Source organism: Haliotis cracherodii, unplaced genomic scaffold (genome assembly GCF_022045235.1).
Source record: "Haliotis cracherodii isolate W230 unplaced genomic scaffold, xgHalCrac1.p SCAF_4, whole genome shotgun sequence".
NCBI classification, from domain to species: Eukaryota; Metazoa; Mollusca; class Gastropoda; order Lepetellida; family Haliotidae; genus Haliotis; species Haliotis cracherodii.
In genome coordinates this window covers 44,884,112-44,899,634 of record NW_027266297.1, presented here as the reverse complement: position 1 = coordinate 44,899,634, position 15,523 = coordinate 44,884,112, and the positions used below count along the sequence as shown (strand labels likewise).

Here is a 15,523-nt window from a genome sequence, read left to right as displayed (position 1 = left end):
AGATAGGTGAGATGACCAGTCAACAGTGTACAGTTCCACACTGTCTGTGAGTGCTGCGGTGCTGACTTTCAGAGATCTATTGCTCTCCGTCACAGTGACATAGCTTTCAAACAGCCTCGCAGCCATTATGTTCAATGGGACAAGTTGCTGATTGCCAGGACAACCAATTAGTCAACATTGACGATGAGGATGATTGCTGGCTTTGTGTACTCAACTGATGGACTTGTCGTGAAATAGACGTGCTATGTATGATGATAGATGTGTTCGTGAACGTAACTTGATCCGGTAACGGAAGCTGGAGTGGGTATTCACATGATCCGATGATGATGGGTTTATAGTGACACTACCCCTGGATGGCTCAACACTTAACTCACATACTCATCCAGTGTCTCCACTTCAGTATGTCTAAAAGGTTCAAAAATACCAATGTGTGCAAGTAACAATACATGGCGCCAAATCTTTAGTCTACATTAGTTTGATCACTAAACTTCACATAATTGTCTACTGAGTCTGTCAATATGCTAAAATTCAAATCAAACTGAGTCCAATTTTGGTTTGACACAAGATAATACACTTAAGAAGGGTCGAGGTGTTTCTTTTTGTCACCGACATCTGTCTTTGTAGAAGAGATAGCCAGTGAGTATGGGGTTTTACACTGCTTTTAGCAATATTCCAGTAACGTAACTTGTCCTGATGTAATAGGAATGGCCATTCATTACAATAGATTTCCATCCAATTTTTTCAAAAATTTCAAGCATTTATTGATAGTATTTAAACAAACTGTTCAAGGGATCAGCGTATAGCTGTGATTCACATGACATAGTTCCAAATGTCCCACTTGAGCATGACAAACAATAAAATCCAATCACATCATACTTCATCAGTTAGTGAGTTTTAACGCAGACAAATGTTCATATATTTAGGTGTTGCCACATGACACGAATAGACATTAGCTTGTTTAAGACTCGCTGTGTACTCAGAAATACTGAACTGGTATTGAGCTAAGTTAAATAAAATATCTGGATGTAAATAGTTTTCTATTTGATGTGATGATTGCTGTGGTGACAGGTTTTTTTTAAATTTTATGTAAGGCACTGTAGCTCACCTGAGTATTTGACATAACTTGCAGAACAGAAACAGCCAACATTAATGCATGTTGTCCCCTAGCAAGCTGCCTGGGTCCAGTGACAGAACGATGTGACAAGAAGTAGGATCATCATTAATAACACTGTTTGACTGTTTCAAATTCAAAACAGAATTCAGTGAGCACCATTTTATGGTGCCATTGTTGGGATCATGTGCACAAAGTTTCAGAATTATAGGATTTGTGTTTTCACAGGTGAGCTAGAAACTATATGACTTACAAAGTAGTCCTTAAATACTGCACTGTTCCAGACAGTACACACACAATGACATCCACTTATAAAGTCATTATCCCTGTGCACTATCTGTGGTTAACATCATCACTGAACCATGCAAATAGCATCCCTTCATCCTTTAATCCACTGACTCCGATTGGCAAACCGTTGAAATATCAACAACCTCAGATGACATTTTGTGTCATTTATACAGTGCCAGTTGGGGGAGTTTATTGCAAAAGTCAACTCACTGACCCAGAGTTCTCAGTGTTGATCACAGATGGACAAGGTATTGATTTCCACTTGATCTGAACAGGGAAGTGTAAAAGCTGCAGCTTGATTGCCACGCTCTCCCTAACACTTAGAACAAAGCATTGGTATTTGATTGCTTTCAGTCATGGAGGTGTCACTGTCATAACAAGACAAAACAGTGAGCACCATTAACTTGTGTTTATTCGTACTGGAGTCATGCCTTATTTATCAAAGAGCATTTACAGCCACTGCGTGATGACTCCAGAGAATGTGGCGCCAGTAATTGCTTCACACATTGATTTCACATGATTTGGGCAGGAACTCCAAAATGAAAGTGTGGTAATTTTGTCTATGGATATTCAAATACTTATTCCAGACAACAAAAAAGCGCTTTGAATTGATTCCAGCAATTCTGTTTACAACTTGTAATCTGAGAATTCAGGTTGTATATTTGAAGATGTCTCTTGAATGTATGCTCATAGTGTTCTATTGTTCTCAACACAGTTCTGGAAATAAAAAATTAATAACAAAAGTCCTGAAGACAAGCATTCCTTCTTTACTCAAACTGTAGGGAGAGTTCAGATCTAAACCATGGACATTATTTGTCTGGGCTTATTTGATGTGGTGTGTAGCGGGAGAATTAATTCGAAAGCAACCAAAAACGATAAAAATATCCAGTAACCTATGTGTGTTTATCTTCTCTAGGATGCATGATGTAATAATGTGTATTCTACCATGAATTTGGAAATTACTTGATTAAGATTGGTCAATCGGAGGTTGTCAAATCACAATAAACCGTCTCTGATTGAAACAGCTGATTAGACATCCGCATCACAGCGGAAGCTAGTGTTCATAGAAAAGTCTATTTTTTCACTCATTGTTGGTAGGCATATTTAAATAATTATATGTACAATTATTGATTACCAAATGATATGCTGCCATTACAACAATATTCAAAGGATGTGGGACAATACCTTTTGTGCAGAAAACATGAATAGAAATTGACAAAGAGAATGTATTTTAAGTTTTGGGGACAACAGAGGGCTTGGAATTTGGCATTTTTCTATATATAACTGTGACGTCATATCTTTTGCGTAACAATGAGCGGGTCCGTTTCCATATTCAATTTAGCACAGTTTTATCTGAAGGTAACCTAACTCTACATTGAAAAGACAGTATGTTTATCTCCTAAATGTGTTCACATAAACAAATACAATAACATACATTACCTATGTGAGTTTATTATCTCTAGGGTTCGTGATGTAATAATGTGTAACATGTACCATGTGTAATAATACTGGCAGTCATGTTACACACTCTACCATGTGTCCACAGCATTGTTGATGTACTGACAGTTATGGGCCGGGAACGCCAAATAAGAACATCAGATAGTCCATCAGAAAGCCAAACACTGATTCTGCTGTTGGTACAGCAAGCGCCAAATCGATGGATCAGCAGTGAATGCATACCGTTTTATGATATAAACGAGGCATACTGCTATGCATTGGTAGAAGTATGCTTTATGATAGAAACAAGTTATTCAGAAAGAGTACAAATACATAAAATGCATACCTGGTAAAACAAAAATACAATTAATTCAAACACGAGATTATCAACTTACAGACAGTGAGTCTAATCATGATGTGGATGTGTTTACTAAATACTAATATCAAGATGAGATATGATCAGTCACAGTAAGCTTAGCCTAAAATAGTCCATATGTTCCAATCAAATTATTGCCACAGGATAATGTCTGGCCCATAAGTCTCATAAGTTTTGGGCACCAACTGTATCAACCATCACACAACAGCTACTCAAATAATCAGAGTTGTGATGCCCTGAAACAGACCTGTCACCATCTCTATGTCATGACAACCATCACACAACACAGCTACTCAAATAATCAGGGTTGTGATGCCCTGAAACAGGCCTGTCACCATCTCTATGTCATGACAACCATATAAAAACACAGCTACTCAAATAATCAGAGTTGTGATGCCCTGAAACAGGCCTGTCACCATCTCTATGTCATGACAACCATCACAAAACACAGCATAGCTACTTGCTCACTCACAATTTGTCTCTATGTTTCAGATAAAACTGCAGTGACAACTTGTTTGCCTGGGCTGAAAACTTTACATTATCTAATAATAGCAACTTTTCTGCAATACTGATCAATGAATTGCCCTTTGATAGCATGAAGCCATCCATCTCAGGCCAGATCTGAATCAGAGCATAACATTTGCCCAGTTAATTCAGATATTCATGACCTAAATACAGATGGAAAAGTGTTAAAGATGGCAGATATTTTCATTTGGGTGACAAAATAGCATATCATTATTTATCGTTTGTTTTACACTATTTCCATTTTTCAAAAATGATTTCGGTCAAGCACTTGTGATTAAGCATACCTGAAGTATTAAAATCTTTTAAGTAGCTATGTCCACTAGACTTGTCCTTCAATGTTTGACTGGAACCCTATCATGACAAGCCTTTATCTTGGGGCAGGTGCTTTGACTACAATACTCACATCCTCTTTTCATAAGTGGCTGACTGATCACCATACTCGTTCCGTATCCTGTCCAGGTCAGTCTGGTGACGCTTCCGGCTTGACAACAACTGCAGGAGACACAAGGCAGCCATTACTCAAAATGGTCAAGTATAGTTCATGAATACTCTCAAAGTAGAAAAGGCAGAAGAGACTGTGATCATATATATGATTCATACAGATTCATTGATAACTGAAAATTAATAATAACAATGATGATTATGATGATGATGTTGTTTGTTGTTTAAAGCTACATTCAGCAATATTCCAGCAATATGACCATGGTCTGTAAATAATCAAGACTGGACCAGAAAATCAGTGATTGATATCATGAGCATCGATCAACACAATGGGGCTATGATGACATGCAATAAATCATCAACCATGACCACACAATCTATCTAAATTACATAATAAATAAGAACATGATCAGTTACTTTGCCTTTGAGTATATGTATTGGTTTATTTTCATTGCTACATAGCAGACACTTGTTTAATTAACCACTGCTGACACTTCTAAGATTAAATACACCCGGTTCAACAGAGTATCTATTATACATACTCAAGCTTGACATTCTTGGAAGCACCCATAAAATATTATTTAACCTTGCACTACAAATAATTGAGGTGTCCTATTTTACCTACACAACTGGTACAAGGCATCTGTCAAACAAATAAACATCTACGTCTCCAATCCTACTTACAGACTCAGCTACAACATCCCTGTCTCTCTGTGTGCTGAGAATCTGGTCTGCCTGTAACACACAAACACATCTTGTGGAATATCTGTACCTTGTGATCCTGCATGATAGTCTTGGTGCATTGTATGTTTTTGCTGTCGTTAAATATCCACAGATATCTGGCATGGAAAAAATGTCTAAACATTTTTACACATATTTGAAGTTACAAGTTCAAGCATGGTCAAAAGTAAGAATTCAAATTTGAGGTATTTTTTTAGGGCATTCAAGTTACTATCTTAGGCAAAGCACATCACTTGAATAGTAATGCATAGGAAAAATATATCCTACTAATTAATACAAGACACAAGTTTCAAATTATATCCTAACAATGCATGTGTACAATCAAATGTTTCACCTTGACTCTGCCAGAAGAGTATTTGGTGACAATGGCTTTTATCCTGTCTATCTCAGCATCAGGGTTGCCGATTTTAGGGTCCCCATTAGTGAGGATAAGCAGCTGTCTCATGAGGGTTGCCTTCGCATTCACCAGGTTCAACAGCTCCACAGCTAATGTCTCGTTCCTTGCCACCTGCAACACACCGGAACTGTTACCACAGACACCTACAGACAACCACATTCTGAACAGTCCAACCATCACACAACAAGAATGTTTATGAAACAGCTTATTTTGTGTAAACTGACTTTAATGGTGATTGACAAAACAAAGTCCCTCTTAGCACAACCTCCAGATGCTTATATTTCATCCCGTGGCATGGTCAACTCAACTGTCTGCTGCAACTCATGTGAAGTTGCATGCTTTACACGTTCCAGGATCCGCTGATCATGGGATTGACCTTCACCTTTTACGGCTTGTCATCACCATATCTGTGCTGGGCGGTTTCACCAGTGTGCATCCTCTAGAACTCCAGGGTTGCATTTCGGTAAACCTACACTAACACCTGGATCCATTCCATTCCATTCCATTTCTTGGCAATACAAGTTACCTCCCTTAGCCATTTCCTTTTTGCTCATCTTGACGTTACATTGATCGGTAACATGTTAATGAAAATCAAGGGTGTGTAATTTGAGATCACAAGAATCCTGGGAATGGATACAGGGGCTAGTGTAGGTTTACCTGGAGACAAAGAGGATGACTAGAGCAGTAAACGTCTACCATCAGTGTCATTTTGGGCTTTCCTCCCGCACCAAGCTCATTTATTTACTATTACTGCATCGTGACAAAACTATAATCCTGGTTTACAGGAAGTGCCATCTGAAAGACAAGTAAGCTTAGCAAGGGAGGGGGGAAATGTTTGTGCCAACCTCCTGCTGATGTTCGTTGGTGAGAGCGAGGTAGTTGGACTTGAGAGTGACGTATTCATCTGCCAGATCCTTCCGGTCCTGCTCCATCTCGTTCAGCCTCTCTTTGGCATTCTTGGCAGACTTCATGTGTTTATCTCTCTCTGCCTCTGCTGTCATCAGCTGGTTCTCCAGTGTTATAATCTGCATCACATTGGGTAGGATTACGTTCAGTAGGACTTTGTGTCAAGGCATATTTTTCTACAAATACATTCAATTGTACTTACATTTGTTTTCATGTACTGAAACATCTTTTGTCAAAGTAGCTTAATGCTGATACCACTCAAGAAGAGGATGGAAAGAGTTGTCTCTCTTGAACCGATCACAACAATGTGTTGAAAGATCTATTGAAGCTAAAAGTGAAAGCCCCGAGGATATATACAACTTTGCAGAATTGGATAAATCGTAACATCATTAATACAAATATTATGTTCAAAACAACAACAGCTGCACCTAAATAATGTTTATTTGCACTTTAGTGTGCTAATTTAGCCACGCCTCCTTGTTAGCACTTTGAAGATTTGTTTGGGTTGTTACAAATACAGACCTCAAAATACGTATTAGCAATTAAGTGCAACAGCTCTAAGATTACGTTTTCACATATTTTTTTCTCTACCATTGCATTGTACATTATAGAGGGTACATAATAAAAAATCTACTGCCATTTTACATGATACTTGCACTTTAAAATATTCTTGGTTCTCAGGTGCCAGGGTATTAGCACCCTTTTGCTACATATAACATGCCCCAGCACAACCTAAATTTTCAAAAGTCCTTATGAAACGAACAATTTCTACTATCTGCTTCAACTCAAATCGTCCTGGGTTACCAAGTCCACCTTTGTGTTTACATATAGAACTTCGACCTACTTTATTGGTCAGTTCAAATCTGCCTGCCTCTGTGTCTTCTCGAACTTTGTTGTTCTCTATCTGCATCTCCACCAAGGACTGCGACACCTGCAGGGAGATGCAAGGAACATCATCAGCAGTTTCTTGTGTATACATGCAGACCTACCCACTGGTTAAATTCATACAGAGTGTCTGATAAACACTGGACATGAAAACACATACCCACACAATCATGTTTCCATGGCATGACTGAAGCTGCAACGGAACCACATTACATGATTGTGATGAACTAGTAAAATCCTAGATATTTTTTAGATTTGTATACTTATCCTGCATTACTCCTTTTAATAATAGGCTGAAAAAAAATATACTTGATTCTCAGGCTACATCGCATCATCACAAAGTCTGCCACACAATTCGTTCTTATTTCCATTTTCAAAACAGAAAAACATTCCTTAAATATTCCGCGTCTTGAACACACGACCCCAACAGTGAAATGCTACAATACTTAAAAATAATGCGATCCAATATAGAGTGAAGTTACTTCTTTTTTTATGCACACTGCTTTACTGCGCATCTCGTGTTATGGTCATGCTGGCAATAGGAGTTTGTGTGCTTGTTTTGCTGTTTGCAAATTTGGTCCATGATACATGAAATTTGCTATAAAACATCACTGGACATAATGATTTACAAATTCAATGGTTTTTGTGTACTGTATGCAGGATAATGTTTCAGACACAGAGGTTAAGATTTACATGTGTATTTGTCTCCCCTGCCAGCCATTGCAAACAATTTTGATTGGGATATATAGTCAAACTACTTTAGTCAAATATGACTTTCAGCGACTCACTGTATGGTATATCATTTATGATATATATATCCATTCTCTATCCACTAAAGTTTACTTCAAGGCTTCAAAAGTGGTAATATGATCGTGGTTGCTGTAAATAACGGTGAGTTGTGCGATCTTCCGATCTCTTCACAAGTCCAGATATATATGAAATCTTTTTACAACCAGACAGTGTAATGTAGTACGGATTTGGTGACATGGTATTTCCGGTGTTACATGGTCACAGTAATGTCTTTGTGTTGGGGAAAAAAACATAAAAAACCTCTTCAACCCTGTGTATAAGACCACCCCCCTTGAAAGCCCCCTTATTCTAGTTACGAAAAACTTGTCTTATACACAGCGATATACAGATTTGGATTTGAAGTTTTTTAAGCCTAATGCAGTAAATGTAGTAAGGAGTAATGCAGGTTAAGTAAAACATCTAGTCAAATCCTACATACAGTCAAGTCTCGTTAATCCGACACTCGTTAATCCGACACTCGGCTTTATACGACATAAATGATGGGAACCGATTGATTCAGTGCTATTTAGTCCCGTTAATCCGACAATCTCGCACTCCGACTCCGACACACCTAATTTGCAACGAATTACCGAAATCACTCATTAATCAGTCTCGTTAATCCGACACAGTGGTCAGCGTACTCTGTGGTCATCTGCCCGCGAGTACACAACAACGTGTGTCATTGATGTGATAAATTCAGTGAGTAATGTCTCTATTATGTATAAATGGGAAAATTATTATTATTTTTGCACTGTCATTAATTATAAATTAAGGAATGAATGAATAAACAACATAACAATATTAATATTTCGTTTTTAATGATTTTATTACAAGGTACACACGGTTATTATCTATCGTGAAGACGTCCGATTTTCGATCACAAATCACTTAATTTCGTTAATCCGACATACTCGTTAATCCGACACAATCATGTGCATCCAACGATGTCGGATTAACGAGACTTGACTGTATTTTTAATTTGTATACTGATCCTTCATTACTCCTTTAAGTAAAAAATGTACATCTTACATGAATCACATGACAGAAGTTTGCATGGGGTATCTAGTAACCAATGGCACAAGAGTTACCTACCTTAAGTTTTTCCTCCTCGCTCATGAGCAGCTGCTTGGACAAGTCTGTTTTTGTGTTTGCCAGGGCATTAAACTTGGCTGTCATCTGGTCAAGGCGCATGGCCAGTCGGTCATTCTGATCCTTCAAGACAAGCTGCATAAGAAGAAACAGGCTATAAACACAAAGTGCACACAACAGCACTGCAAAAACCATCTTCATGACAGAAGGGGGATATAACCTTTATAAGAATCAGAATGAGAAAAAAGACATAGAGAACATTTTCATTCTGTATTTCGACTTGCATACACCAGAATATACTATGTTTTGGCGGAAACTAACTCATATATATAACTGGGCAGATGGACAAGCAGTTTGTCAGTATTACCATCATGCAATAAACTGGACGGGACTGATCAGTACAAATAGCATTGTGCTTAAACACCAGTGTGTGCCCAAAACTTTGAGACCAGTAGCCAGAACTTGGCTCTTAGCATCTTATTCAGTTGAATTGACGGCTATTATGTTGACTGTGCCTCACATTTTCTGACTGCAGCCTCCTGACTTCATCTTTAGCATCTCCGAGATGTGCCCCCACAGACTGGGCCATCATGGTGTTGGGCCCCACCCCGACCTGGGTCTCCATGTCGATGATCCTCGCGCGGTACTGGGTCTGAAGGCTCTGCAATGCAAGATAACTTGCTATAATATGTGACTTGACTTTATCATCTTCTGCTATCCAATCGTCGATAACACTTAATTTCATCAGGGACGATAGTTAACGTTACCTGTGCAAAGTTGCTATGTTGAGACTGCACTTTAATGTTACCTGTGCAAAGTTGCTATGTTGAGACTGAACTTTAATGTTACCTGTGCAAAGTTGCTATGTTGAGACTGAACTTTAATGTTACCTGTGCAAAGTTGCTATGTTGAGACTGAACTTTAATGTTACCTGTGCAAAATTGCTATGTTGAGACTGCACTTTAATGTTACCTGTGCAAAGTTGTCGTTGAGTATGGGGAAGTTCTTTATCTGTGAAAGGTTGGTAACAAACTTGATGACAGCAGTGAGTGTCTCTGGTGTGGTGACTGGCTTCAGACAAACCAAAACTCGGGTCTTACAGTTCCCGCCGAGCTCCTCTCTCAGTAGCTGTGTGAGCTTCGACTCACTGAAATACAGCAAAAATTAGCAATTCGAAGTTCAACCAGACTGTATCTTATTGAATCAAACAACATGTCAACCTGCTAAAACAGAATAAATTCTGGTACATCAAGAAAAACTTCTATAAGTGCTCAGTGTTGGATCGGCGATTAAATGGATGCACCATCTTGTTTTTCAAAACATTTACTTTTTTTTGTTTTGGAGCTGGAATCTTTATTCAAAGTGTATCTTAAATGAATTAAGGTAGGTAAGTGATAACAACATAGATAGGTAGTTAAGGTATATAGGTATAAAAATATATAAAATATCCCTGTCAGGGCAAGGGTTGGATGCAAGGGATGTGGTCATCTGATGGAGTATAGATACATACCTAGAACTGTACCAGGACATACCTATAACTGATGACCCTGTCAGGAAAAGGGTTGGATGCCAGGGATGTGGTCATCTGATGGAGTATAGATACATACCTAGAACTGTACCAGGACATACCTATAACTGATGACCCTGTCAGGGAAAGGGTTGGATGCCAAGGATGGGGTCATCTGATGGAGTATAGCTACATACCTAGAACTGTACCAGGACATACCTATAACTGATGACCCTGTCAGGGAAAGGGTTGGATGCCAGGGATGTGGTCATCTGATGGAGTATAGATACATACCTAGAACTGTACCAGGACATACCTATAACTGATGACCCTGTCAGGGAAAGGGTTGGATGCCAAGGATGGGGTCATCTGATGGAGTATAGATACATACCTAGAACTGTACCAGGACATACCTATAACTGATGACCCTGTCAGGGAAAGGGTTGGATGCCAGGGATGTGGTCATCTGATGGAGTATAGATACATACCTAGAACTGTACCAGGACATACCTATAACTGATGACCCTGTCAGGGAAAGGGTTGGATGCCAGGGATGTGGTCATCTGATGGAGTATAGAGACATACCTAGAACTGTACCAGGACATACCTATAACTGATGACCCTGTCAGGGAAAGGGTTGGATGCCAGGGATGTGGTCATCTGATGGAGTATAGATACATACCTAGAACTGTACCAGGACATACCTATAACTGATGACTCTGTCAGGGAAAGGGTTGGATGCGAGGGATGTGGTCACTTGGTGCAAAGACAGCAGGGCCTTGCTGAGGGTTGGCCCCTCTCGGAGTCGGATGTGAGACGGATCCTCACCTAATTTCTCGAGTCCCGGTAATTCAACGATGGTAAACCTGGACTTACTCAGGAGGGAGCTCTCGCCAACATTCTGAAACAAGCCAGACGCTTTAGATCTTCAGGCCATTATCTGGATGAACAAAATCAGATTACAACGTTTTTAAATATTTTATTAGTTAAAATTCCAAACTGTGACATTTACTCCCTGCACTGTTGTCAATTGAGCATTAGACAAATCTGAACCCCGAACATGACTGCTTGTTAAACATGAATTCCCAGAAAAGGCTGTGACAAGCATCTGTCTCTGCATATCCTAGATGTGAGGCTACACATACACTGTCCACAACCAGTTTGTATAAAGAAGACCCATGAAGACCCGGGATTCAATAGAGCTTCAGCCACCCATTCTTGCCATTAAAGGCGACTATGCTTGTCATAAGAGGTGACTAACAGGATCAGGTGGTCAGGCTCACTGACTTGGTTGATGCATGTCATCATATCCCAATTCCGTGGATTGATGCTCATGATGTCAATCACTGGATTGTCTTGTCCAGACTCAATTATTTACAGACCACCGTCATATAGCTGGAATGTTGCTGAGTGCAGAGTTAAACAAACAAACCAAACTTGCACAAAGAAGGGTTCTATCATAGCACATTTCAAATCTGTTAAGCTTACAATATGGATTTACATATTACGTGACCAGAGATGGGACCCCTGTGAATATGTGGAGTCATAAACAATCATGATAAAACCACTGGAACGTATCAGACAATGAAGTGCCTGTATTTAGTCACACTTGGAAGCAAACATTGTAGAGTATAACTGGTCCATTACAGAAAATGACATGGACCATAGAAAACAATGGTGATGCTGCTTCTTTATAATCATAAATCATTAACCTAGAGATCTTTGTTATAATGATGCTAATATCATGTAAATGTTTTAATTCATCAATTCAGCCACATGCATCTTTATGCTGACAGGATGTGACAGATTGTACCTGATTATGTCAAATTTGAATATATTGTATATAGCTGCATATTCACCTTTCAAGATTTGATTATTTTTGGACATGGAACCTGTAGTTTCCTCACACTGGAGTAGACCATGACACATTGTTTACAAGGTGCAGGCAGTTGTAACAAGCTAGCACCATTATTATTCACAAGTTTCTTAATATAAATTTTCTATTTTTTTCAGGTTTTCTCTTCCATGTGATCTACCATCACATCATAACAACAAATGCTGGGATGCAAGAGCCTGCGGAGAATACCATTAAAACCTATTCAACATTAAACAAAATGGACTCCCCAATTTCTGTTGTTAACACACTTAGTCCAGGCTGTCAAAAGTTAAAAAATACATAACAAGTCAATGAATACATCCTACCTGTTAGAGTGGTATAAAACATTGTCCATGTTGGTGTACGTATCTGGAATATGTTCTTATTGAGAAGTAACCAACGGAAACATCGTGTTGGAGTAAATATTTCCTTCAGTATTCTGACGAACTCCTGACAACCGAGCCATATATTCTACACAACTTTCAACAATGAGCCATGACCAGTTTACAATGAAAGAGGGACTGGCAGGCAAACTTATGGGTTCAGTTTGAAGGTGTCTGTGAATCAACTACCCATGCTAGAGTCAACATCTTTGAAAAGTCCTGTGTGATTGTTAGGGTGCCCGTCCATATACAATGTAAACACACCAGGCCACACTCATTGTCACAGAATTGGTTATTAAATGCCTGCTGTAAAGGCACAGGGAGAATTGAAATTCCTATCACTTTGCTTGTCATTGTTGAATGAGCTATCATCTATTCACACCCAAATGTCTGTCAATAATGAAAGCTTTCAATGCCTCCATATGACATAAAAGCGTGAATTATGAGATAGCAGATCGCCACCATGGGTAAGTATGGCCAAGATAACAGAAGATTGTCTGGGGATAGGCTAATGTTTACTTCTCTAGGCTGGACAAATAACAAGTAATTTCTTCCTCAAACTGACAATGATAAGTAAAATCAAACTGAAATCAAGTTGGGCTTTTCAACATGTTTAAGGCAGGATCAAATTTTAAAAAGTTTGGTGTGTTGCAATAACCATGAGATATGGGACTTATGAGTGAAAAATCACTTTTTGACTTCTGATTATATTTTAAAAGTAGTGTTTCTCAGGAACACAAAAATACAATTGACAAGCTTCAGTTCCTATCTATTACAGAAATACATGGCATCAAACATTTTTACTCATTGTCTACAAAGTCCCAGTTTCAAACATAAATAATTGCATTCTTAGATATTATGTATGATTAATTGAAAGTAGACATGTACGCTGAAATGTTTTAAAATAATGTTTTAAATACATTACAAACTAACAAGAGAAAGAAAAGATTTTTTTGTAGTCCGCACAGAAGTAAGTTGACGTCCAACATATGCCTTTTATGACTTCACAGCTTCAATGTATCCCAGCACCCATAAGTTCCCTTTTCTACTGATGGGTCACAAATTATCAGGTGTTATATATTTTGTTGTTAATTTAGGTAATCGGGTTATGCACACATAGTTAAAAAGAGTTACAGAAAAAAAGACAGTGAAATCTTCTCAACCAATGTTTCAGCTTGAAAAACAAACACAAGATCAGCACCAGCTACAGTTTTTATTAAATATCATGTGTCTTTATTGTTCATATTAACCATGTTTTTGCTGAGGCTGTAATGATGAAAATCTCCCACTGGGTAATGAAGTATTACCTTATCATATGCTTTTGTTCTATTATAGGACATTTTGGGGAGGATGCACCTCTATAATAAATAGTTGCTCTTTCAACAAATTCTACATGTTTTTAATTATGATGACCATTTTTATGCTTAAGCTTTGATAGAATACTGTCAGCTTACTTCAATACATCAAAACATTATTTATGTCAAGCAGTTCAGTAAATATCATCATCCTTATTCATCTGTTAAATGAGATAACTGATGAACAATATGTAATTTATGTATACACATCCACTGCCCAGGTTTCCAAACTTCTGTAATATAAATAAAATTAAATAAAATGGTCACTTTTATTTTAATCACCACAATTATCATTATATTTACTGTTCATATCAGTCTAGTACACAAGTGTTGAGGTTAGCAGCAGACTGCAATGTTAACACACCCATTGATAATCTGATCTTTCCCACCTACCTCTGTATTTTTGTCAGCAGAAAATAACTACTCACAAGTGATTCATGGGCATGTGATTGGCTAACCATGCAAATTTTGTTTTGCGTTTGTGTTTCAATACACATAAAACTTAATGCCCTACTCTTTCCTGATTGGCTGCTTATAGAATAGTCAGGGATTGTGTTGCATTATTACATTGAATGATGTCATCAATTTCATACCTTTATCTAAAGTCTTTGTGTGTTAATGATAAAATTTATACCTTCAATGCAAAAATTATTGGAGTCAATACTTCATACTTAATTTTAAACAAAGAAGATATTATTATTTTAAGTGAACATGAAAAATGAAGTAGTGACTCAAGAGAAATACACTGACATGAGACCAACAAAAAGCATTTTACTATGATCAAAGATTCTATTTTTTCTTTCACATTATTACTCATTATTACATATTTTCGAACTGTTGCAAACTGTAAAAGTTATACAATCTGGACAGGGGAAATAAATCCGTAAACATCATCACTGTAATGTATTACTGGGTGGTTGGCAAAATGGATCGTCGTTTAAACATTGATATGTTTCATTTATTTTGACACATTACTTCAACACTTCTTCAATACTGAGTTAACTTTAGTACTTCACTTGCAATTTCAGATATCTACATGCTGACAAAAATCTGATCAAAACTGTATGATATGTATGGTATGTGTCACACTGATTTTTCTTCCAATCAGATAGTTCATAAGGCATGTTTCCCTTGTCTCCGTCCCAATGATAACAAGAGATTGTGTGTACAGGCTCGGAAGCTACATTTCAACTGTGATAGGCTGCAATAAGCTGTGCTATCTTAATCCTGATGCCACTGACGACAAAAACACAAACCCAGATCAAACCTTGTCATTCAAATGTGTTGATGAACTTATGTCCCATTTTCAATGTAATATATTATTGTTCATGCAAGTCTGTGTTTGACTGATTGAGTTTTAATTATTGGTTTTACATGATCCACAATTCTTTAAATGTGAATTGTACTGAAAGATTGA

General features: G+C 37.9%; 1 protein-coding gene across 1 annotated transcript in view; it reads right to left on the bottom strand.

Annotated features, from left to right (window-relative positions):
* The window catches only part of LOC139478735 (coiled-coil domain-containing protein 78-like), a 40,031-nt gene that overhangs the window by 9,901 nt on the left and 14,607 nt on the right, over nt 1-15,523 (bottom strand). The window contains exons 6-14 of the mRNA XM_071261346.1: nt 11,197-11,393; nt 9,958-10,132; nt 9,506-9,646; nt 8,989-9,120; nt 7,067-7,153; nt 6,162-6,341; nt 5,254-5,427; nt 4,863-4,913; nt 4,141-4,229 (exon numbers count right to left, since the gene is read on the bottom strand). Of these exons, the coding sequence (XP_071117447.1) occupies nt 4,141-4,229; nt 4,863-4,913; nt 5,254-5,427; nt 6,162-6,341; nt 7,067-7,153; nt 8,989-9,120; nt 9,506-9,646; nt 9,958-10,132; nt 11,197-11,393 (1,226 nt within the window). The remainder of the gene's footprint in view (nt 1-4,140; nt 4,230-4,862; nt 4,914-5,253; nt 5,428-6,161; nt 6,342-7,066; nt 7,154-8,988; nt 9,121-9,505; nt 9,647-9,957; nt 10,133-11,196; nt 11,394-15,523) is intronic.